This window comes from Biomphalaria glabrata, chromosome 8 (genome assembly GCF_947242115.1).
Source record: "Biomphalaria glabrata chromosome 8, xgBioGlab47.1, whole genome shotgun sequence".
Taxonomy (NCBI): Eukaryota; Metazoa; Mollusca; class Gastropoda; family Planorbidae; genus Biomphalaria; species Biomphalaria glabrata.
Window position 1 is genome coordinate 15,954,148 of NC_074718.1, and position 25,913 is coordinate 15,980,060.

Sequence of the window (25,913 nt, forward strand, 5' to 3'; positions counted from 1 at the left end):
CTTAACTGCAGGACTCTCCTGTATTTTGTTGGTGTGTAGAACTTAACTGCAGGACTCTGTTTCCTGTATTTTGTTGGTGTCTCTTTCAAGTCTTTTAGAGTTTTTGTTCAACAAACGTAATCTCGATTTACATTTCAATGTAAGAAAATGTTTTTAAAAATGTAGTAACACTTGTTGAATATTGTCACCCAAAGTACACCCACCCACCCCCTTGCATCAAACACTTGTAAATCTATAAAACATGTGTCACTACAGAGTTTACAGCAGATCAGTTTGTAGTCTAAAGTATTGACATGAGAAGTGACAACTCTTCAAGATTGGAAGTCTGACGTGTAGAGATTGAACCCCGTCTTATTTCCGTCACTTTGAAACAGCCACGAGACTTGCAGAACAAGTTTCTGTTCGGTGATACAATCCTAAGCCATTTAGCCAACAAGTTAATTTCTTCATATGTGCATTGGAGTCAAAGCAAGCTATTCACTAACAGTCTCACTATGTCTGGCAATGGAAAGGGTTAAAGTTACGTTTCCGATTTTTTTTTTTGTCGAAATTTAGATTTTTTTTAGCGGCGTCCGAAAGAGGAAAAGCCGCTATTAGTTTTGTGTTGTCTGTCTGTCCGTCCGTCCCGTTTAGATCTCGTAAACTAGAAAAGATATTGAAAATCCGACATCATGATATTTTAGATCTTTCAATGCTCTGATGCAACGGCTACTTTTTTCTTTTCTGAAAGCGAAAAAAATAATATAAAAAATCAAACATGCAAGCATTTTTTTTTCATAAAAATACACCATTTGTACAACTATTCATTATTAATAGTAAACAAACTTGGGAAACTATTTAGTACGAGCATCGACTTACTTTCGACTATTTAATGCTGCATTTTGTATCAACAGAGATAGGGTTGTAGTTGTTGATAGTTGGCAGTTCATAGTTTCTGATATTCTTTCTGAAAATATTGAAACCTGCCTTCTTACCTGCCCGAGCGGAACACTTTTGAGTTTGTGTTTAAACTGTTTTTGTAATCTTGTTTTTTTTTCTTCTTTTGTTACAGTTATTTCTTTATTTTGTGTGATCTAAATGTGTATGTTTGGTGGAGACTTTATGAAGGAGCTAGAAACATTTTAACAGTGGAAAAGAATTATATCATAGATATAAAGAAAGCTGTAGACGAATGTAATACAAATGATGTAGGGAGCCTATGAAAAATTATATTCCGTTATACGCCATTCCTTTACTCATGACTAGCGTCACTAACCTATGTTTGTAACTGTTTAGTAGTTGTACATAATCAAAAGTCAAAGGAAAATAATATGTTGCATCTTCTGTGGCATACATGTATGTATATTTGTGGTTATCAAATGAATGCTAAACATTCTAAATCTTTCATAGTGTGTATGACAGAGCCACGCGGCCTACCATAGAGTTGTGTGTAACATAAACTCTTTTTTTTTTTTCTTCCTGGTTTTATAATATTCTCCATGCTGATGACAGTCTCCCAATAGTACGCTCAGTGTATGTGTCATTTTGACTATCCTTGACATTGCACCCTCACCAGTTGTCCAATGACGAAAGTGTATCTAACCACGTGATGTAACTCTGCCTCCTCCTCCTCCTCCCCTCCTTGAGTGTGCAGAACTTGCATCCCTGGCCGCCCTCTGAACATTTAGTTTAGGACTTCCCCTGATCAATTTGGTTTTGGGCTTACACGGATCATAAAAAGAAGGGGAGGGGGCGGTGCGATAGTAGCTTGGGCTGGTATATTTATACATTGGCCTTAACGGAGCAAGAAGAGCAGTAAGAATGATAGCCTGGGGGAGGGGAGTGGCTATTCAGTGCAGGTTCACACTTCAGAAGGGGCTACTACATAATTGACCAGGGACGAGGTTGCCATTTCGAGAAGCTTAGACGTCATTTGGCTCTTTTGAATTGTAATATCTTGCCATTCATTGTGGTAATAGTTAGTAAATATTAGCAGTTAACTTTAAATATCAATAGAAACTGCGAACTAATAGAAAACTAAATACTATAATTACTAAGAATCAATATCTTTAAAAATCTATTCTCTAACAGAAAATAATTAAATAATTATTCTTAGATCTATGGCATTGTCCGAAAGCTTAGTGCAACTTAACCTTGTACTTGGGACATCACCTTTGAGGAAACCCCCCCTCTCCTGTTTAGCCAGGGCTGGAGAAAGCGCGCTAAGCACCAAGTTTTATGTTGTAGATCTAACTTCAGAAATGCCTTCCTCTGGCTTCTATAGTTTATACTTCATCACAGTAAATGGAATACAAAGTCAAAGAAGGGGGGGGGCGGGGACAGAACTGGATGATACTGGAGTGTAAAAGACATTCGAGGTACTGGAACCAGACATAACTATGTAACGGGCCTTAGCGTCGATGTTTCTGGGCACGAAAAATACATCAATGGAATATTGGCATTCGAGAGAAATTCGAACTTCCGGTGCTAGAAATGTTGTTGTTTTTTACATGAGAACGTTCTGAGTCGTGTTGCTGCCGGTCTCGAAGCCGGTATAAAAAGTGAAAACATGTCTGTACATTAATAATTCAATTGTTTTTAAAATTGGTAATAATATCGTTTTATTGAATCAGTACTCAAATCACTATAAGACCGCCACAGCGCCCCCTGCTACCCCAGGTTCTCTCTCCACAGGTTTAGAAACGCTGGTTTAGCAAGTCCCACCCACTCATTCTTTTGCTATCAACGCTGTGTACAAAATGTCGGCATTGTTGGATAGTGATAGTTTGGTACAAAATTGAAACTTTTTTTTTCTTGAAAAAAAGGTCATCTTCCTTTCCACGTCACTGTAAGAGAGACCTATTCCCGATAGAGCGCCAATGGTTTGGTGAGAGTGTGGGTCAGTCACAGTGGTATTTGGTCCTTACTCCCGGACATGGACTTTGCAAGAGAGTAAGGGAGAGAGGAGGTGAGGGACAAGCAGCAAGGAGATCTCTAAGTCAGTCACCGAACTTTGTTGACGTTGCTTGTATGTATTTGTGTTTTTATAGTGAAATGTGATCCCCAGTATTGCCATTGTACTTTGTGTAGGCGTGGCGGGAAGGCGCTGTTTGCCTGGGGGGGGGGGGGGGGCTACGTTTGAAATCCTGTCAGACGACACGTAGAATAGCCCAGGAGGTAACACTGATCCAGTTATTATAATAGAAGTATAGGAACCAAGTTCTGGAAAGTAAAAGAACTGGCGCCTTGTGGGCTATTTGTGAGGAATCCGAATAATAAGATAGATCACTTGTCATCGTTATCTGTGCCTTGTGCTTCTTTTGGTACAGAATGTCTTAAAACAAAGCACACACCTCTCAACTGTGTCTTAAAGTCTTAATTAAAACAAAGCACACACCTCTCAACTGTGTCTTATAGTCTTAATTAAAAAACAAAGCACACCTCTCAACTGTGTCTTATAGTCTTAATTAAAACAAATCACACACCTCTCAACTGTGTCTTGGAGTCTTAATTAAAACAAAGCACACCTCTCAACTGTGTCTTAAAGTCTTAATTAAAACAAATCACACACCTCTCAACTGTGTCTTGGAGTCTTAATTAAAACAAAGCACACCTCTCAACTGTGTCTTAAAGTCTTAATTAAAACACAGTATCTTAAATATGATCGACATCTTGGATACGTAGATGTATCTTACTTAACACACTTCAAACAACTGTACAAGCCCTGATATCAAATGTTGACAAATAAACCCACAGCTTAATGTAGCCTACTTTATAGACACACACTCCCCCCTTCCCAAAAGATACAATCATGAAAATTTCTCAATGGAAACACGAGGAGCTTGTGGTGAAAAAAAAATCTATTCCTTGTCCAGCTACAGACTCATTGACCTTCAGACCTATCCAGGGGCGTGTCACATGTTACGCCCGATGCTGTGTGGGCTTTACTTTCACTTTCTCATTCCAGCGACCATGTCCACTTCACTATGACCAGAGAGTTTACGTAATACATGGAACTAAAGGGACATAATGATGCACACATAGATAGTGAATGGCATCTACAATTAGCACAAGGATTGTCTCCCTCAGGATGTCATTCACTCACACACTTTGTAACATTATCCTAACAGATAAATACTTGGACAAATCATTAGGCTATCCCCCTCCCCCCCCCCCTCTCTCCCTCCCTCAATCCTCTATCCGCCTAGTTTCAAGGCCAATCATTCAAAGCACGCTCGGAATGCTGAAAAAAGTTGTGTACAATAAGACCGCTTCGAGTGTCACCAATACTGCCCGGACTGGGTCGCTTAGCCCCCCCCCCCCTTTTTTTTTTTTAGATCCCCATTACTTCTACCTGTTGGGGTTAGCAAGGCCTACTAGCCTAACTGACAAAAAAATCTAAAAATTCTGCTACGGACCAGCGGCCGCCGGTTTTATTCGGCTGCAATACGATTGGCCAGACACGCTTGGTTGGCCATGTTTAAAAAAAAAGTACTAGCTGGTCTGGTGTAAAAACGAAATTTCTATCTAGGTTTAATTATGTTGACACTGTGAGACGGGGTGACTCTGTCTGCTCCTATGAATTCTATTTCTCAAGAACAAGTGGGTGTGTTGTTGATGTGTCGTGCAATCAAGCACCTCTATTTACGTTTCAAGTGGTGTGTTTATTTCACTTTGGAATTAAATACATGAAGAATCAAGTGCACTGCTGTGGATTATAACTACACTCTTCCTAATCGCATGCAAGTGTCATTTTCTTGTTAAAACTTAGCATAGATTAGATCTAGACTAGACTTAGACTTAAACTTGGTCTAGATACCTAAGTGACTAAAATTCAAGTTGCAAAGTCAGCTTGACATTGGCTGTTTTAGTGTAATGAAGAGACCAATGATGTTAATATCTTGATATATTAGTATAAATTGAATGTAAACATATAAATATGAACCTATCTTTGCCTAGTCACCAGATCTATGGCTCTATGATGCTGTTATCACTTTTGTAGGACTGGCGTCTCTCAAGTCTAGGTTTTAAAGTATTATTTTCGTATAGATCTTGGTTTAAATTTAATTTGTTTAAAAAAAAAAAAAAAAGGTCAGGTCGAAGTCTGCTAAGTCTACCTCAAAGTTACATCAGTTATCTAACCTGCTCTTTAACTCTTTCTCTCCGTAATTATTTTCCACGTTCCTGTGGAATTATTAATTTTGTTCATTTGTTTCACTACCCTGTTAGGATTTAACTTCTGTAACTTTTTTTTTATGTCATCAGGAAATGTTCTATTGGGTATAGATCTAGAATGATAGAAGAATGCATGCTCTTTTTGTAATTGAAGTTTATAAAACCAAAAATTAATTTAATTAATGGGGTCAAATCAACGTTGGTATCATCAGTTAGGAGAGAAAGAAGTAAAAAGATCGAAGTACAAAAGTGTGGTAAGAACAAGTAAAGTACGCCAGCTGACACATCACGTGATCACCCAGCCCTTCCTACTGTCTTTAAAACTGAATTCATGAAGTACACGACACACTCTAGCGGTAGTAGTAGACCTAGTTACCTCAATTTACTCCAGTCTTGAATGAGAGTTGATAGGATCAATGGCTGATATATACACTTTCATTCTAGAGGAAGCATACTACACACTACTACTAGACTTTGTACACTAGCCTTTGCATCGTATAGTTTAGTCAAAAAGTAATATTTATATATATTTTGGTTAGTTTGAGCTGGAAGCTAGTCAATAAATAAATGAACAATCAAGACTTAAACACCTCGAAATAACATATTAAATCTCTAATAAATGAGTACATTCACATTTACTCGCTTGAGTCATGATTCTATTGTTAATTAGACCACGACCGGCCTACTCCTTCAAGGATTGGCGTAGGAAGGTGGGACATAAGCGCAGGTGTGTGATAAGAGGAATCCCATATAGAAAGATCGAGTTCGACATGAGTAATGTAGTGGTTGTATCGTAGTCAGTAATGTAGTGGTTGCATCTTGGTCAGTAATGTAGTGATTTTATCGTAGTCAGTAAGGTAGTAGTTGTAAAGTAGTCATAAGCCTATATTCCATTGACTGAACTATCTAGTAATCAACTATTGTCATTTTCTAAATTCTTGACTTTGGGCAATGCATTGTGTCTGCTAGTAAAACACTGAAGATTATCTGAATTTTTTTTTTTCAAAATGACAGAACTTCGTTGCATTATTATCTTTGAGTTTTAACCTTGACATTGGGAGGGGGCGACTCGAACCCCCTTATCAATGTTTTGGTAATCGCAAGCCAGCGGATACCGCACTTATCTTCTTGTTTTTAGAAAATAACCACTCTTAGTACAAGGTAACCCGAACACTTTTGTTTAAAGTCAGCAGCAAATGCAGAAAGGAATTATCTGGTATTTGTGTTTCTTACTAGAAAACATTTGAAAGAATTACAGTTCCACTTTAAAAAAAAAAGTAAGTTAATGAGTTTCTTGATAGTTCTAAAGGTCGTGTTATTAGATCTGTTCTAAATCATGTGTGTATATAGGCGTGTGTGTTCTTTGCTAGCGAATGATTTTCTTAGTTTTGTATGTATGTAGTTAGTGTGCATTCTGTGCATTGATGCAATGTCACTATATATGACACGAGCTGTGTTCCAAAGTATGTTAGTATTTGTAAACAGTTTATAAAGTTACACATACACTGGAACCCCAACATTCCGCAGTCCTAAAGCAGCTCTAAAAATAGCTGTCCTCCTGTATTCCCCCTCCCCGTAACACTGTCGTCGTGTCGTTTAGTTTGAATTTATACCTGTCTTGCTTAACACACAAACACACACACACACAGACCCACATTGGGAGTCTTTACACAGTCGATTGTGTGTCATAACGTCAGACGATGTGGTCCTAATGTCAGACGATGTGGTCCTAATGTGAGATATTTATAAGTGATTAGGGAAAACCCCCCTCTTTCAACATCCAATGATGTCCACAACATCCACAAACATGTATGGCGCAATTTCAAACGTTTACGTGCTTCAGCCAGACGGCATTATGGGTAACCACCATGACATTTCTTGTTGAGCTGTACTGATTCTTAGGTCACACCTATACCGCGATTCCTACTTGTTGTTGTTGTCCTGTTGGTAAGCCCAGTAGTTGATTCAGACCACGTGTTAAAAATACCTAGGCATTCAGTGACTTTGTCCAGCACTGTCAGTGTCATACTAGTGGGCGGTAATTGTTTACTGGTATAGAACTATATAGTCACTGGCTGGCCGTTTTGTGCCTGAAAAGGAAGTCAGGTATTAGCGGTCTTTTTGTGTGTAGTGCTCTTGTGTACAGGCACATCAGTAATCATATATTACTAAGTTTACAAGGTGATGTAAATTACTAGGACTAAGACTGCTTTATGATTCTTATGGCAATGTGTTGTGATAAGGACTTTTTACTCACATAAGGACAACAGAAACGTACACACAAATAGAACAGACACAACAAAAAGAGTTCATTCAGACACTACACACAGGCATGTTGTGTTGTGCAACGCTATCTTCTCCTCAGTTCTTTCCAGGTTCTTCTCTTCGGATAGCTGGAAATAAACATTTCTCCTGAAGTTATACTGGGAGCGTGCTGGTATAACGAGGGGGTTCTGGGGGAAGGGGGGGGGGGATCCTGGTGAAGACTGTGATTTTGATTTCGGAATACTAAGCAGGCCTTTGAGTCCACCCTACTTCAATCGGTACCTACCATTAGTTGTGGAAAGGCGTTTGGTCCTTGTGATTATCACATGACATCCACGTTAACCGTGGGCCACAGAAACAGATGACCTTTACATCATCTGCTCCATAGACCGTAAAGTCTGAAAGGGGAACTTTATTGTGTGAGAATTAGTCCATTTGTTTGGTTAATACCCAAATCTTCATTATTAAAACATCTTTAAAAGGTTCCAAAAAAAAAAAAGGATCGAACTGGGTACCGTTGGATAACAAATAGGTTGAATAGGTCGACACCAGTGTTATTGTGTCCTCCTCGTCGTCAAAGTATATCGATCTGAATCGATCTACAGACACGCACATTTTAATTTGTACTCTATGCCTTAACCATGCACAGTTTACATAAATTGTTTCGCAATGAATATTGTATCACATTTCACAACAATTCACCTGAATTGATAGAGAGTGAATGAGTGACCTAAGTTTTGTTGATAATGAATAGATCACATGACATGTTTTATAATGAATTAGATATTTGAACTTGTTTCACAGAGATTTGATTCCGACTTAACTATTGCAGTCACTTTTATTTCAAAATCAACCTAGGACCTAATACATTAATGTGCGTTATCGCCTGAAAACTGGATCTAAATAAAAATTGATCTAAATAAACATTAATATAAATAAACATTGATCTAAATAAACATTGATCTAAACAAACCTCCTTATCATACACAAAAGAGATTTTTGTTTGTTTCCATTTGGGTTTCATATTGGGGATAAACTAAACAATATCAATGACGCTAATTTGAACCTCTAAACAAGGCGCATGTCAAACTCATTAAGGTGTATGAGCCGCATAGAAACTTACTTTGCCTTAAAGGGCCGCAGCCAAAACATCAGTTGGAAAACATAGCCTACTAGTTTTATGTAAATTAGAAACAATACAATATAATAATTAATGGTATACCTGTCCCTTAGTTATTATTATTATTTTGTTTATTAAGAATTACTATGATTTCGCATTATTTTCGTTGTCCCGATCCTTGACATCTTTTCTGGGATACAAATTTAGTAATGTCAGGTTCAAGTTTGTTTGCCACTGACACTTTCCTCACTGATGACAAATGTGGATCAGATAATCTCGAACATTGAGGCGTTTTTGTAGCTTTCAATATGGAAAAGAACTGCTCACAGAGAAAGATGCTAACATAGCAAGAATTATGTCTGCAAATTTCCGAAATAGAACGTGCCTTTCAGATAAATAACTGTAAAATTTGGCACAGCCACTTCTATATACTTCGCTTTCAAGTAAGAATCTGATGCAATTCTATTAGCTCTTGTGGCACATCATCAGAAGCATTTTCAGAATCAAATGAGAATGGAGATACAAACAACGAAACTTCTTGCTCGTATAAAACGAAGTCACGAAAACGGTCCTTGAAAGCATTTACTAACGATTCCAGGTGTAGGACATATTTACCAAATGTTGCAGACGTATTTAATCTTTTTAGTTCCTGACACGTTCAGAAGTGAACAAGATTTTCTCTTGATATTTGGTTTATCCACAGTCGCAACTTGCTTGAAAGCATTTCACAACATCACACGCAGTGGTGACAATTTTGTCTTTACTTCTGAACATACAAAATCCTGAACATATTCTTCAGTTTGGAAATATTCAACAGGTTCACCTTTCATCTTTAGAAACAATACGAGTTTCCTTACGCAGGGCAAAATATCTCTTCAATACTTTATGACAGGAGAGCCATCGGACTTCTGTGTAGTAATGAACACAATCAAATTCGTGTCTAATGTCATCCAGTACCATTGAAAATTGGCGATGATTTAAGCCACGGACACGAATAAAATTGATATCGACTTAAACTGGTCTTAACACATGTTGAAACTGTAATTGCTTTGCATATAATGCTTCTTGGTGAATGATGCACTGAAAATGAGCAAATTTAAAATTATCATCATTCTCTCTTCTAACCCCAATCATGGTTGGTGCGCCATCCGTTGCTAAACTAGCTAGCTTTACCAAAGGTAAATAGTACTGCAATATCATCTCCTGTAATTTCTCAAAACATCCTCGCTTGTTGTGGTGTTATGTATAGAACAGGGCTCAAGTAGTTCCTCATGTATCTCAAAATTCCTGTCTCGGGCCCCAACCCGTTACATCAATTGACTCATCGAGAGCCAATGAAAAGAATTAAGAATCAGCTCTTTTGTTCTTTAATTGTTTACGCAAGCTGACTGACATGTCATTTATTTTATCTGCCAGTATGTTCCTAGTTAACGCTTTGAATCCTTTCACCTTTTCTGGACAAATTACTTCGACACACTCCTTCATAAAATCACCTTCACTAAATGATTTGTTTCAAATATAAGTCTAACTCTAACATATTGGCTTATTTATAATGTGATTATAAACAATTAGTACTAATCAAAAAGTGAACAAACCAAAACTAAACTTATAAGATAACTTGAGAGATCATTCAAAGTTAATAAACGAAATTTTCGTGAAAGTATTTGCTTTAAAAAATCTGATCATTTAAAAGTATTGGTGACTGTTAAATGCTAATAATTTCACATTATTTTGATAATTCTTGAGGTGGCCAAGCGGGCCGTGTGCAAATGCGGCCCCCGAACGCTATGTTTGACATCTTTGCTCTAAATTATCCCCTACCAACGGAAGAGCTGAGAAAATTTGATTCTGCAGTGCTTACATTAAAAAAAAAAACAACAACATGGCTTATCAACACTGCCATTTCTTTGTACACACACACACACAACTATCTATTTTTAGTATTTCCGGCATAGATACAAATCTCTTATAGTCGACCGCCACCTTAAGATTCGTAAATGTAGCTTTGTATAATCCAGTCTTTAAAGAATGAGTTGATGGATTAGTTTCCTGGATAAGCCTGCTAGTGTCAGTGACATCACCATAACCTCTGCTTGTGTTGGGGTAAAGTCTATCTGTGATAACATCCGACTTTAAGCCTACGTCTCTTGAATTCTTCAATGACATTTCTTTCCAAGTCATATATTGGAATACATTCTTTATGTAGGGTACAACACGCTGCCATCACAATAGACACATTGCTGCTGGATTAATGACTTTCAAAGCCGTACAAAGTGAAGAGGAAGTGCTCTCAGCAGACGATATTGACATCTCGGGGCTTAAAGGATAGAATTGGGCTGTAAGATGGTACTAATTGTGATTAAAATGAATTGGGATTTTATAATAGTTCAAGAAGAGAGAAGTTTTAGTTTTTTTTTAATACTCGTTTTTTTTTTCTTATCTGGCAGAGGCGTAGTGAGCGAAATCTGCGCACAGGTATTGGTCGCCCCCCAACCCATTTTCCACGAACATCACATAGAAATATAAGCTTATAAATAAAAAGTATTTAATAATAATATAACACAAATAACCTTAGAATGAAATACCTAACTAAAATATCTACAATAATTTTATTTTTAGGCGCATCTCTGTGTGTGGCGCCCCCTCCCAATGTGGTGCCATGGGCTTCGTGATCCCATTGCTCCCCCCCCCCCCCAAGTGCTCAGAAACACTCATTCATATGTGGATGTCATATTCTTTGCCTGGACCCTGGACACGAGATAGTGGATGTTCTGTTATTGAATACCAAGGACCGTGTCTAGATCAATGTGTCAAGGCAGGTCAAGTGAATTAGTCTAATTGTTCAATGAAGCATGGCGATACTGAAACTGGAATACCCGAGCTATCCCAATGCATGGAACTTTGATGACCGAACTGTTGATGACGACACGGTATGGGCAGATACTCAAACTTATCATTATAAATGTTTATAGCCTGGGGGCTCGGCTCACTGTACACGTGTGTGTGTGTGTGTGTATGTTGCTCTTGGTAGTGTGTGCAGGTGATAGGTCACTTGGTTGCTCCATTCACTGCAGCTAGTTCTACGTTAGTTGGTATCGTCTGATTCTCCGTTCTCTTTCATTAATGCTAACATTGGACATGGAAATATAAAGACAAGTCATTGTGCTGGCCACACCCACGTCGCGTAAACTCTGGCGAATGAAACATTTTTTCTTTGAAGCTGATCAAGTACATTTAAACCTGTGACACCGTATAAGTATTTTATACACACAACGCAACATATGCACCCAAACTAAAGCACACACGCCTTGCTGTTATATCAACCCTTTAAGCTGTTTGGTGTGACCCTACATCTGAATGATTAATGGTTGGTATCGTTTTATGATCCTATTGTATAGCAATGGGGGGGGGGGGGGTGAATGGGTTTGGCCCTCATGTATTTCCCGTGGACCACAGTTTGAATCACACGTTTACTATTTATAGCCAGAAGTCGATTTATGTTTAGTGCTGGCGATGTATAGTACAACATGGACATATCGTATATTGACGGATTGCTATAATTGAATTTATGAAAGCAGGAGAGACAGACATTTAGAACTTTTTAATAAACGACCATGGATCATTATAAGAAATACATGTCACATGTCATCATACCTGGAGATTACAAGTGTCTTCTTTAGTTGTTGCTGCAGCTATGTAGCAGTCAGTGTACATGTCTTCTTTAGTTGTTACTGTTAGCATCTATGTAGCAGTAAGTGGTTTAGGTAAATGTCTTACACAGGTCATTTTCATAAAGGGCCCACCTCTATTTCCCTACTCACACACACATCCAAATTGTTTTCATTTCTTAAATACACAATCTTACAATAAAACAAAATCCAATCCAGAATTAGGAAAGCCTTACCAACATCGACTCGATTTTAAGAGCGGCCCTACATAGAATTTGTGGTCCCCAAAATATATTGGCATAGATTAAGGAAAGATAGATGTTAATTGATTCTGAACAGATAATAAGTCATAACCATGTATGCAGTCTTTCTATTAGAGGGCCAGTTACGTAATCAATCGAGTTATTCTAAAGTTCTATGTCTGTCCCCCACTAATTTCTTTGGTCTAGATCTGTTAAGTTTCCTGTCATCTTATTTGATAGATAAGATGGCTGCCTGGTTTGCACTTCGGACTGGTGGTCCCACGTTCTAACCCTGCGGGTCCTGCGGGAGGTTTAAGCTAGGGCGTAATCATCTTCATTTCGGAACCAACGTTTGTTTGAAACATGAGCTCCTTCATGTTAACTAGAGACTTAGTTATTCCTGGCTGATTCACGCAACCCTTTCCTTGCATACTCGTACTTGTATGATTTTGTCCTAGCACGAATATAGCATTTGGATAATGATTTTTGTGGCAGTCTATTCATCCTAGTCGTCCGAATGTATCGTGATTAGAGCTTACTGCCAGCAGCTCTTTGGAACAATGCACAGTTTGCACAACTATTTCGTGTGACATGCTAAACCCTCGGAAAATGTTTTCTTATTGACCATCTATCTGTGATTTGCATTATAAAGTCATTGGCAGCAGCAAAAAGTTGATGTTGTATTGTTTCCAAGCAACTTCATCTATGTCGTGTGTGTGTGTGTGTAGTCATTGAAGGGAGGTAACTATCAAGAACTCAGTACGAGGAGAGATAATTTTCCCAGAAGCTTTTTCTGAAACAGCCGAGTGTTAAATAATGTAACATTTCCTCTTAGTTACGCACTCTTGTGGTTCTGTTGAGACCTGACTGAAGACACACTCAAAGTGACAGCGGAGAAGTACATTGGGAGCACCAGTTCGTCGTTTTGATTTTATCCCCAAACTGTTTTTGATCATTCAACTCTTGGCTCTGCAAAGTTGTACAAACTATGCATGTCGTTTTTTTTTTGTCTTGTCACTGACCTATGAAAAGATCCCAGAGTTACTCTCGCTAATATAAATCGACGTCTTGAAAAACGTCATACACATCACTTATGCCTTAAAATGTAGATCGATGTAGTACCATACCCGGTGTGAAACGTTTGCCTGCTTGGCAGTGTGACTTGGGATCGAATCCTGGTGGTAAGGATTAAGAATTACAACTGGAATTTGAGACCCAACCCGCTCCCTGTTGTATTGGCATCATTTAGGAAAGTTCAAGACAATGACCTTCACCGTGCCACGTCCTCTTTAAAAGTTGGTCACTGAGACTGGGGGGGGGGGATGTACCTACCTGTTTTAAAAGTTGGTTACTGAGACTCGGGTGTACCTACCTGTTTTAAAGTTGGTCACTGAGACTGGGGGGGGGGGTACCTACCTGTTTTAAAGACCTCCAGGTCAGGTTATAGGACTTTACCATCTTCTTTTACAAATGTTAGATTTTTTTTTATTCGATCGCACTTAAACCTGTAGGCTATTTGGTCGTCTGCAGTTAACTAAGCACCCAAGAGGTCGTCAGCCGGTTAGGTCCAGTTCACTTCTTTAGTCTACCCAGACACCAATTGGGGCTGCACTAGTGCACCCAGCTGGGGAGGAGGAGGGTGGCTAACACTGCTTGACCTCGTTCCCCCCACAATGACATTTTTGTGAGATTTTGTTTTTAAATGTGATTTGTCAGCACACTTTGAATGTTACTCTTGTCACTCGTTGAAGCAGTCTGCACGAGAGTTCACACACATATACTTGGAGATCTATATAGGCATTTCCAGAATAAATGTTTAATATGTTCCATGGTTTGAGACACGATTTTGACAATCACAGAGACAAGACATCGATCACAAGACACAAGGACTTTTTTGTGTGTCCCAATCAAATCATTGAATAAAAAACAAATTTCGTACGTCAATTTCTTTGTCAACTTTGAGTGAGACTGTGGTATGAATGTTTACATCATTGTAATGTTTTTTGTATGTTTAATATACTAGTCACGACTCGTGTAGATCAAATTTTGTTAAGTTAATGCAATAGTGTAAATCAATTTTTTTTAAATTGATAAACATATTATTACCGTGGTTGGATTTTTTCCTCCGATGATTATTCATAAATTAAAACTTTTCCAAACATGTTTGTAGCATGCAGAGAGGGAGTACTACCTACAAGTAGGTTTGATACAGACAACAGAACGTTTTATTCAGGTGTCGTCTCTCTGTGTGTGTTAGCTCTGGGATTCACTGTCACCCCGGCCCCATTTCGTCTTTCTGTGTGTTTGAGAGTTATAAATACCCATGAGTGTGCACATTAAATAAGATACCTATGTCGCGACGGTGTTACACTTTTTAAAAATGTATTTTCACCTGGCTGTAGCGGTTCGCGTGCCATGTTTATGGGGCACCCACAGCAAAAAAAAACAACTCCTTGTTAATAACTCAGTGGAAAAGTGAGAAATGAAAATTTGAAGTTTTTTTAGTGGGACTACTTTCATTGCAGTTGCGATACTTCTGCTTGACATTTTTTCCTTATATCGATTCATTGAAACTTAAGTTTGTTCTCATAACACCCTAGATTTTCCTGATGATAATAGTAAAAAAAAAAAGTCTTTTAACCAAAAACAAACTGCATTTTGCGCGTTGTTCAAAATTCAAGACAAATTGGCGGTATTTATTCCACTGGATGAAAAGACCCAGTTGTCTAGAAATTGCCATTTATCTTCATAAACATTTCCGTATTCTAAGTAGAGCCAACGCTAACCAGCCATAAATTGTTGATATGTAAATCTGATTCAGAATTTAGACATCATTTTTTACATTCATATCCATTACGAAACATTTTCATAGACTCGTTACATTTAGAAGATGTGGGATGTTACATTTAGACGTGGAAGGTTACATTTAGATGTGGAAGGTTACATTTACACGTGGAAGGTTACATTTAGATACAATGAGTAGGGGAATGTTGTGTATATCGTTAATGTTCTAAAACAGTGTTTCTCAAACTTTTTTGTCTGGCGGCACAGTAAAAAGAACTACAAAAGTTTCGCGGCACATCACGAAGAGCAACAGTTGTTTTATAATAAAAAGAAAAAATATATTACCTGTTTTTAAGTAATATATTTAATGTTAAGGGTGTGCATGTTTTTGAGAGCAAATGTGATCTAATCGAGGCTCCAGAGTCGACAAACAAACTCACATTTCATCGTCTATTGTAAGAAGTCTCTCTCTTTTCTTAGACTTGATTTCAGTCAGTGCTCAAAATCCAAACTCACAAAACCATGAAGATGCAAATGGAAGAATTATTTTGATTGCTTTTAAACTGATTGCAGGATATAACTTGTTGATTGAAATCTAAAACACATCCAGGCTTTTCTCTGCAAAACTTGACTTAAGAACGGCATCGTTGCTTTAAATCAATGAGCTTCTCTGCTTCTTCAGTTGTCAAATTTGTAGCTTCATTGTTTCCAAATGGATAACTGACCCATCCATTCTCATTACTTCCAAGTGTTGAAAATTAATGCCACAATGCTGACTGCAAGTGTGTCAAAGTGTCCAGAATTTCGGGGGTGATTTCTTTAGTTGAAGCACATTCATTGTAAGTAGGAAAGCAGTCGAAGACTCCTTTCGAGATCTTACTTTGTCACAAAGACAATTTTTCACCAAATGATTCAGTTTGAGGATGCAGTGATGATGGTTTCCGATGGTCCTTGAATTTAATTTGTCAAATAAATCAGAGAGAAACGTCACATTAACCACCAGATCTCGTCAAGAATAGAAAATCCAACTTGAAATCAATCCCTTTTCTGGCAGCTTTAGGTAGTTCGTAAGTGTCTTAGCTTGTTTATTTTGTTGAGCCCTGATGTTTTCAAAAGTATTTCTTTGGTTGCGCTTTTACAGCTGGATATTTAGTTTCCAAGTGTCTCTTCAATTTGCTTGAAACAAGCGTCTCATTCGACAGAGTTGCATTGCAGATCAGACAGAATGGCAATGGTTCAGAAGATATGAAACCATATCTGGTGTAATCTTCTTTGTACCTTCGTTTGGTTCCTTGCTTTTCATTTAACGCTTTCGCAGTTTCATTCTTGCTAACGTATTTCTCCATGGATAAAAATGAATAAGGCTTATTATTAATTTGTTATTATTAGCATACACCTAACCAATTTACTTGAAACACATCGCTTATTATTATCGTTACCAATTCGAGAACTGCTGTGCGTCTGCTAAGGCGGCCAACATTTTATTCATTATAATAATATATGTATAGTGGACAATTCCATAGCCTGAATAGCTAACACCCCTTTCCGTCATAATGGAAAGATCCACTACTACTACTGGTCATTGCAAGTGGAGATGTCATCGCAACGTAAAATCAAAATTTAATAGTAGGCAGACCTGTGTAACGCTGCACGTGTGGCGTTCTAAAAACTCCCGCGGCACACCTGCAAATCTTCGGCGGCACATTAATGTGCCGCGGCACACAGTTTGAGAAACATTGTTCTAAAACATTGTCTTTGAGTTTCACAAATAATATAGCCTAAGCAAAATTGAAAAAGAAATTGAACAACAAAACTTGTATTGATTGAATGAAGACGACCGTCAAAATGCTGCCATATCTCTCAATATTGCAAGACTTATTTTCTCTGTTTCTATATAAAACAAAAGTATTACTACTAATTGATTAGTTATTTTATTTTATTATTATTAATTCAGGTCTGGCCATTTACAATGAAAAACTTGTTACAGAATCCACCCAGGCACCCCCTCTCTCTCTCTCCAGCAACAAAAAACTGTCCCCCCTCTCTATTTTTATTTTTAAGCCCGTGGCTCTAGTTCTATGTCACACGGCCCCCTTGGGGACCACACATTTCCCGCTGAGAACCGGTGGGGGACACAAGAGCTAACAAGTTTGCTGAATCGGTACATGATAGAATACGTTTGGGAACCATCGTTCTTACCGCTTTAAAAAAAATGCACTGTCGGCACATTTTACGTACGTTGACAGTTGAAAGCAGCGGTAATTTTAAAATCTCCAGTTTGATAGATTTGGGAATGTCACGAGATCAGTGTGTGCGGTACAGTCATCTTCCATTCAACTTACTCTCTACGTTTGATTTCCATTTCCCACTAGCGATCTAGCATTGGATCTGATACAATTCATGAATTCTCTTTGATTTCTATCAGTTTATTGTCGGGTGCCAGGCTGCACACGGGGCTTTATGTCGTTCGTGTGCCTTGCTTGTCATTCAGGTCACGTTGAGTTAGAGTTTCAGTGAAATCTAGATTCAAGTCTGCTAGCAATTACTATGTTAGTTTTTTTTGTTTGTTTTTTTTCATTTGCGATGTACACAAGATAAGTCAGTACTTTCAAATGGAAGGAGTTTTTACATTTCTGCTTTGTTGAGTTGTACACTGATACATTTAGACTAGTCTCGTCTATTGTGCTGTGTATCGCAGACAACTCTTTAAGACTGGACTAAACTATTTTTTTAACATGTCAGTCGCCTATTCAGCCATTTGTCTCTTGAGATTACCGGGTACTAATAAGGGCTTACTCTTTTCCTTTAACAGATTGTGGAGTTAGTGCCCAGACGACCATGGAAGTTTTAGAGGAGTCGGGGTTAGAGCCTCATATAAAGGCAGACCCTTTCCTACCACAGACGTGCGATCTGCTGTTCTCTACTGTCAATGTAAGTGTTATCTCATACCACAGTCAGCATCACTTTTATTATACTTAGGCATAGTCTATTTAAAATGTAATAGATACCCTAACAGGACAGGTACAGTGACATTTCCCCCCTTTGATTGAAGTGTAGCATTCTCTAGGGAAGGGTAAAGGCTAACACTAAAGTCAAAAAAGTTCAACGTCGAAGAAAGAAAAAAAAAATGTGTAAGAAAAGGGGAATAACTCAATATAAATTTGGCATAGTCTAAGAACAAATGAAAATAAAAGTTATCTCTCTTCTTTTTTAAATAAAAAATATTAACAACGTGACTGCACTACAAATAAAAAAGAATTGAAAACAAACACATTGAAAACACACACACAGTATATATATTTTTGATTATTATTATTATTATACAAGGTTTAAACAAAAAAATATATATATTATAGCTTATAAATATGAAAATTGCTTTTTTTTCTGTAATTTTTACAAATATATATTAAATGCTGGTTAGGTCAATATTTCTTACATTCTCTTTTATACATTGTGATACATATTTTCATAGCAAGGCATTGACACAGCTTTTCTTTTCTTTTTTTTTTTTTCAGAACTCAAATTCATATAATCCATCTGTCATCGTTTTACCGCAGCCAAGTGATTTTGTTGAATTATTAAGTGAAAGACTTCATCGTCTTGACTCTGACTCTCTTGAATTCAGCATATGTGAGAAACTGTCAGGCGGCTTTTGCCCAGTTGACATTTCTCCGCTTGATACAAAACTTTTCTTGGACTCTGGGGCTGAGAGCGATGACTCAGGATTTAACAGTTTCACAAATGTCAGCCTCTTCTCTGGTAGGAGGGGAATTTTGGACGATGATGATATTTTGGATAATACTTTATATAATATGGATGTAAATAGTAATGGATTGGACAATGATGTTTTGGGTGAGGATGAAGATGGTGATGAAACTTTTGAAGGTGATTCTTCATCAGAGAGTGGTGATGATAACACTGACAGTAGTAATGACAGTAGTAGTGAGGAAATGTCAGATGATGACGATGATGGAGGTGAGTGGACTTTTTGGTATTTGAAATTTTATTTGTATAAGTTGAAACAAATCAATATGAAGCTTAATGCACAATTTTAGCAGCTAGTTTGATAATTACAGAGTTAGATTACTGTAAATGTTCAAGGCTGAAAATATTTACTGGTGCAAGAAAAATATAGAAAAATACAACAAATATTTTATAGGAAATCCTGCTGGAAATGAATAGAAAAATACAATAAATGTTCCAAAGTACAGATTAAAGAAATAAGTATGAATTTGGAATATACATACCATTTAACAATTTATTTAGCTCAATACTATTACCAATGTCCTTCAATATGGCATCTCACTTAATAAGTTCATCAGCTAGTGCAGCCACTAATCTTCATAAAGCCATCTTCTAGACCCAATTATAAACTTAAGCATATAAATTAAAGTTTTAAGGGGCATTATCAAGGGCGCAGAAGGGAGTTTTTTCTCTCTTTTTTGTACTCTAGAATACGTTCTTCCTGGAATTAGTGGAGAGACAGCAGCTGGGGGAGCATTATAAGGTTCCCTTGTGGGGTCTGGGCAGAGCCCCTGGCCTGGCATTATTTCTGGTATTTAAAACTTGTTTAAAAATGCAACATTCAGAGGTGTCTACAGTGCCTTATCCTGCCACTCTTTAATTAACAAAAAACCAAATCTATTACTCACTTCACTTTATTAATCCAGCCCATCAGCTTTTAGAAATTGTTACCTCTAGTTTTGCTTGAGTGTTTTATTGGAGGGGGAAGGGTAACCACAAAACCCCTCTTGGGTAATTGTAGCGTTCCTTTTCCTTTTGTTGGAGGGTGGGGGGGTTTACATCAAAACCACTCTTGGTTACTGAAGTATGCTTTAGATTTTTTTTATTGAAAAGGGGAGTTTTATTGTCAAAAACATCTATTTAGAGGTTTAAAACTCAAACCATCTGGTGGAGGGTTTTAAACTCAGACACCCCCCCCCTTGGCTACACTCATAGAATTTGGTGATTGTAGTTTATTTTAGTTTTAAATTGAAGAGGTTATTTTAACCTTAAAACCTATGGAGGTGATTTTAAACTTAAACATAAAAGCCCTTTTATTGTCAAAACCTTCTGTTTTGGGGTTTTTAAGGGAGTTTTAAACTTAAAACCCTCTGAAGGGAGGGTTAAACTCAAAACTCTCCTTTGTTATGCTCATAGACTTTGGTAACTGTATTTTATTTTACTTGTATATTGAAGAGGGTTTTTTTAACCTCAAAACCCTATGAAGTGGGGGGGATAAACTCAACTCCTGGCTATGCTCATTGAATTCGGTGACATTCGTTTGCTTTTTTATTTGTTTTAATGAAGAGTGGGGTTTTAACCTCAAAACCCCTTGGAGGAGGATTTAAACTCCCCCCCCCCCCCAACTCCTTTAGACTGCACTGGGGCAAGTGATGGTTTAACCTTAAAATCTCACATACAATAAGCAAAATTGAAGCAAAAAAAAAAGTCACAAAATTCTACTCCCCCCCCCCCCCCCCAATTGAACTCCAAACACTGGCTACTCCCATGGGCATTATAATAGTCTATAATCTGGTAGTTGTCCTAAAAAGCTACCTTAATTTTGCTAATCAATAGGACCAATACATCATTTTATTTCTTGGAAGAGTTTGATGGAATGAGGCTTGAAACCATTGCGTTTTGAAAACATATTCCAAGGCTAGCCAGAACTTCTAGCATTTTTATTGGAACTATATCATTAGACAGACTCATTAATACAGTGTCAAGACATTCACATTGGCCACATGAGATTCAATTTGAAAATCATTTTTTAAAAGTATATTATACGTTTATAATTAACTGCCCTGCATATGAGAATTTTATATAAATGTTAGCGCTTACGTGTAGGCCCACTTGATTTTTATTTATTTATTTTTTTTTAAAAGTATATTAATATTTTTTAATTTTAGTTTTTTTTTCTTTAAATTAATTTTTAAAAAAGTATTTACACTTTAAAAAATTCTTCTTATATGCTTTAGACCATATAGAATGCAATTTTTTCCTTCATTTGTTCTAATGCCACAAATGGGCTTTTAAGACGCACTTCCGTGTTTTATAGACGGTTGCTCGCTTTATTTTTATTTTTGCCATCTGTCTACACACGTGTTGCCTAAGGGTAGAGGTCACGATCGATCTTGCTATTCTATAGCCGTAGTGCTAACAGAACTAAGTGGCTTCCGCGTTACACACCTATCGTTCTCGCACCCTTAGAACCTAAGCTTGTTTGTAACAATAGTATCTCTAAAATGTATTACTTCACAATAGTATTTCGTTCACGATAACAGCGTTTGTTATAAAAATAACACCCCCCCCTTTTTTCCCGAACTACCTATATAAAATTATTCCGCCGTGGAAAGGTGACGAAACCGGAAACAAACTTGGAAACAATGGCAGCGAACACAAGCTGTACGAAACGGTTAAATACACAACAGATGACTCTAGATTTGTTGATTCAAGCCGGTAAGATTCCGTTTGTCCTTTCTTTGTTATCTATTTTAGAAGCCCTTTTCATCCCTAAATCTCGTATTTTTTTAAAGGTACCAATTCCAGTTCCCTAGATCTAGTCTATTAGCACATTGTCATTGATCTATGAAAACCAGGAAGTGGTCGACAAAAGTTAGCACTCATTTCCTGTTTCATCGTTGCTCCATTAAACCTTGACCGTTATTAAGATGAGTTAGACTAGAATCTAGATTTGTAGATTTACTTGTCCCGTATAGCTATAGATTTAGATCTATTCTAGATCTAAATTTTAATCCATTAATCCATAATTAGCACAATCTTAATAAAGTATCACATTAATCAATAAATCATATAGTAGATCTAATCAATATTATCAATATAATTTAATCTAATCATGTCTAATGGTTATAATAATAATATTATTCTATTATGATTATGAAAATTATAATCTTATAGTGATTTATAGACTAATATATATCTCTAATATCTAATATATATATGTATGTATAGTCTATATATTAATTTATTATACACATTATGTATAATACATTAATATAATCTAGTTGGTATAAAAGATCTATGACTAAATAGTCTAATTATCAGTATTAATAGTATTATCTATCTAGATTTCTAGATCTAGAATAATGCATATCATATATTATATAGTTCTAAATTACATGACTACACTCTAGTTCTAGATCCAGATCTAAATTAGAATGTCTAGATTTTAGATGATAGTAGATCTATTATTAGAAATCTATTCCAATAGTCTTAAGTCAAATCTAGTACTCTTATCATTATGTATGATTCTAAAATAAATCTAGCCAATCTTTTCTAGTTCTAAATCTATTTTAGCTGTATAGACATCATAAATAACTATAAATAATAAAAGTTATATATATACCACTTTCTTGACATACTATGAATATATGTTTTTGTTTTTCTTTATTTATTTTTTAATTTTTTTTTTAAATTTAAATATGAAATCTAGTAATAATAGTAAGATAGAGGATGTATGAAAAATTATAATATTATAAGTATAAGATATTTTAAGATACAAAATGTTTTAGTTGTTAGAAATAAGTTTGATTAATTATTAAATTTGTTTAAAAAAATTTTTAGAAAATAAATCTTAGTTTTTTTAACATTAAAAAAAAACTTTCTTGTTATGCTGCAAATGCATTTGTTTTTCTCATTTTTATTTCTTGCCCAACAATTTTTTTTGCTCTACACAATATGCATATATTTATACTAGTCCTCGCGTAATGATTTTGTTTTTGTAAGGTCTCACACCCAGGCAGTTCTAACCTCTGCCCTTTTTTAAAATAAGATATTTGTTTAGTAAATAACCAAAATTTGCAGTAAAAATAGATTAATTTAAACTTTTTTTTTTTTTTTTTCTTGGCAGTATTGAGATGATTGAAATCATTTCATTCATAAGCTGATAAAAAATGTGTGATTTATTACTTAGTAAATGAGCAAAATATATATTTAATTGTGTTAATGAGACTCAAAACAAAGAGAAGTGATGGGCTTCAACAATACAGATTGAATAGAATGACTTCAAATTTGACACCATGTTGGTGGACGAGATGGAATATAGTCTCACACAGTACCAGTAGTAATTTTAACCATTCATATTTGCTTCCACCATAAAAAGATTTTTAAAAGAAGTGAACAAAAAATGTAAATCAGTTTATAAAAATTAACAAAAATAAATTTAAAAAAAAACAAGGCTTATATTTAAATGCATTAAAAAGTAGAAAATATTATTTTTTTAAAGTTTGGGTGTGTTTAGTAAAAGGGAAATTCGTACTTAAAGCTTTAAAAAAAAAATTTAACAATTTTTCTTACAGATTTTGCATTACACCAATAAAAACATTATAAATATAGAAAACAAAATATACGTTTACACCAGATTCTACCAAAAGTTACATGTGAAAAGATTATATCAGATAGTTGTATTTAATGATTTGATTGCCAGGGGAATAAAGGTTTTGTGTCTGTTTATCTTTGTAATCAATGTCTTGAACCTCTTTTGTGAGAGTAAAATCGCAAAATCCTGATCCAGAGGGTGTTTTTTTTTTCTTTTAAAATCTTTTTTAGCTTTCTTATGAATGTTTTTCTTTAACAGTTGTCAAAATGGCGATTGTTTTTTACCAGCAGCATAAATTTATGATTTTGTGAAGTTTATTTGTAATGTTCAGATGCCTTATCAGGCAGTGATATTGATGTGAGCATGATAAAACAAAATACATTTGTCTTAGCATTACCATACTGTCTTTTATATAATCTTTGCATTAACATTATTTTATTTTACTAAAGCTATCTTTCAATTCTTAGTCTCATTTTCTATATGACTTACCTCCCTTAGCTTAACTCATTATTTCCCCCTATATATTCTTTATAAAACAAAAATGAATTAATTACGACTGATTGGTTTATTTTCTTTATTGATTCATGTGTTGTCATCGATAATGAGCATGTAAGTAAAATTTAGTGACGATTGGATGAGTAGAAGTGTTTGAAAAATCAATTGCAAACATCCATGAAAGATACAGAAGGTGTTAATATAAGTGTTGTATGAGTATTTTTAATAAGTGTTTTGTTTCATTTTGACTGCAACAAAAGATGGAGCCAGTTTTTTAGATTGTTAGTGTTGCATATGTACAGTTAGTTCTATCAAATATAAACAACTTACTGACTAGAAGAAGAAGTAATTCTCTCCTTGAATTATTAAACACTTGAGAATTGGTTGACTGTTGGTTGCCAGTCCAAGTGGTTATATGATCATAGATTATATGAATGTAGATGGCAGGGTCTCAACTTTGCTGTGGTAGAGCAGTTGGTTGTTGTACTTGGTACACAACTACCTGGTCAAACCACTGACTATTTTTTTTTTGTTGTTGTTTCATTTTGTTCAAGTTGTTTTGGTGACTACACAAACGTTTGCTACATGTTTTTATTAAATTGGCTGAAAAATTTCCATCCACATGTTGAAAAACGTGTTGATATTTTAAAACATTTTAGTACCGGTACGAAAAAAATTTTAAACATAATTTAAAGAGGAATTCAAAGGGAGAGAACCACTAACCAGTTTCGTATTTAGCTCTTTAACGTGGTTATCTCCCCTTACTGGATATGCTTGTGATGAAACACGACGCACATTGCGCTGCACTAATAGTAAATGCAGTACATTTTTCATTTACCTTTCTCCAGCCATGCTCCACCAGTTTTGAAATGTTTGCTTGAAGGTTGTCAAGTGTTTTGTTACTACTTATTCAACCTAGTATACGTAATGAGGCAGATAGAGAAAGAAGGGAGGGGGGGGGGGTCGAAATGTGCAACTGTGACAACTGGCTTTGGAAAGCGAGTTTGTGCTTTGCATTTTAATGATCTCCTAACATTCGTACAAGTTTCATTGTTTTTATGTCCATCTGTCAACCTCGACTCTCCACCATGATGAATTTGTTGTAGTCTTCTGTAGATTTATTTATAGCTTTTGCATTTGCAAGCTTATCTGGCCACCTTGTTCTTCACAGGATACCTTTGTTTTGTAAGTTTATCTGGCCACCTTGATACTTGTCAGATTCCAACTTCTCCTCAGTTCATGCCCCACATATTTATTAAATACTTGCAAATCGAGATTTTGAAAAAAAAAAACAAAAAACGATGGCATCACCCTTTCCTGTTAAAAGAATGCACTTTTTAAAAAATAAAATATTATAAAAGTGTAATGAAAGTAGCCGAAGCTGTTATCTTTTTTTTTTGAGTTCGATCCTATTCCATCTCATTCTTTTGATGCAACTCTTTTTTTTTTTTCACCATGATGCACATGCTTAGTAGGGGAGGGAGTTATTTCATTCAATAATTCTATTCTCTATTTCTCTTGACATCTTTCTTCTGTCTTTCCAATGTTTTGTTTTGTTTTCACTTGAGTGCAGCACTGACTGCAAGCTCTCACTTCTCCAATGAGTGAGACAAGAAATGAGGTGGTATGGATAGATCACAGCACTCCTCAATACACGATCTTCTATCATTATGTTTTTTTCACCTTGTCTGTGTGTGTGTATATAGATAGATACACCTTGTAACGTAGCTAATTAGTGAATGTGTTGTCACATTGTCTATTTGTTTCCTGCAGTGTTTGATTCTATTGATCCTAGTCAGTGGTGGCAGGACAGCGTCTTTGTTTGAAAACATTGGGGGGGGGGG

The 25,913-nt window shown here is 36.1% G+C and overlaps 1 protein-coding gene across 1 annotated transcript in view; it reads left to right on the forward strand.

Moving 5' to 3' along the window:
• Positions 1-25,913, forward strand: part of LOC106053619 (uncharacterized) — a 68,055-nt gene that overhangs the window by 13,589 nt on the left and 28,553 nt on the right. Inside the window, exons 2-3 of the mRNA XM_056039016.1 lie at positions 18,046-18,164; positions 18,749-19,208. Coding sequence (XP_055894991.1) covers positions 18,072-18,164; positions 18,749-19,208 — 553 coding nt within the window. The 5' untranslated portion in view covers positions 18,046-18,071. The remainder of the gene's footprint in view (positions 1-18,045; positions 18,165-18,748; positions 19,209-25,913) is intronic.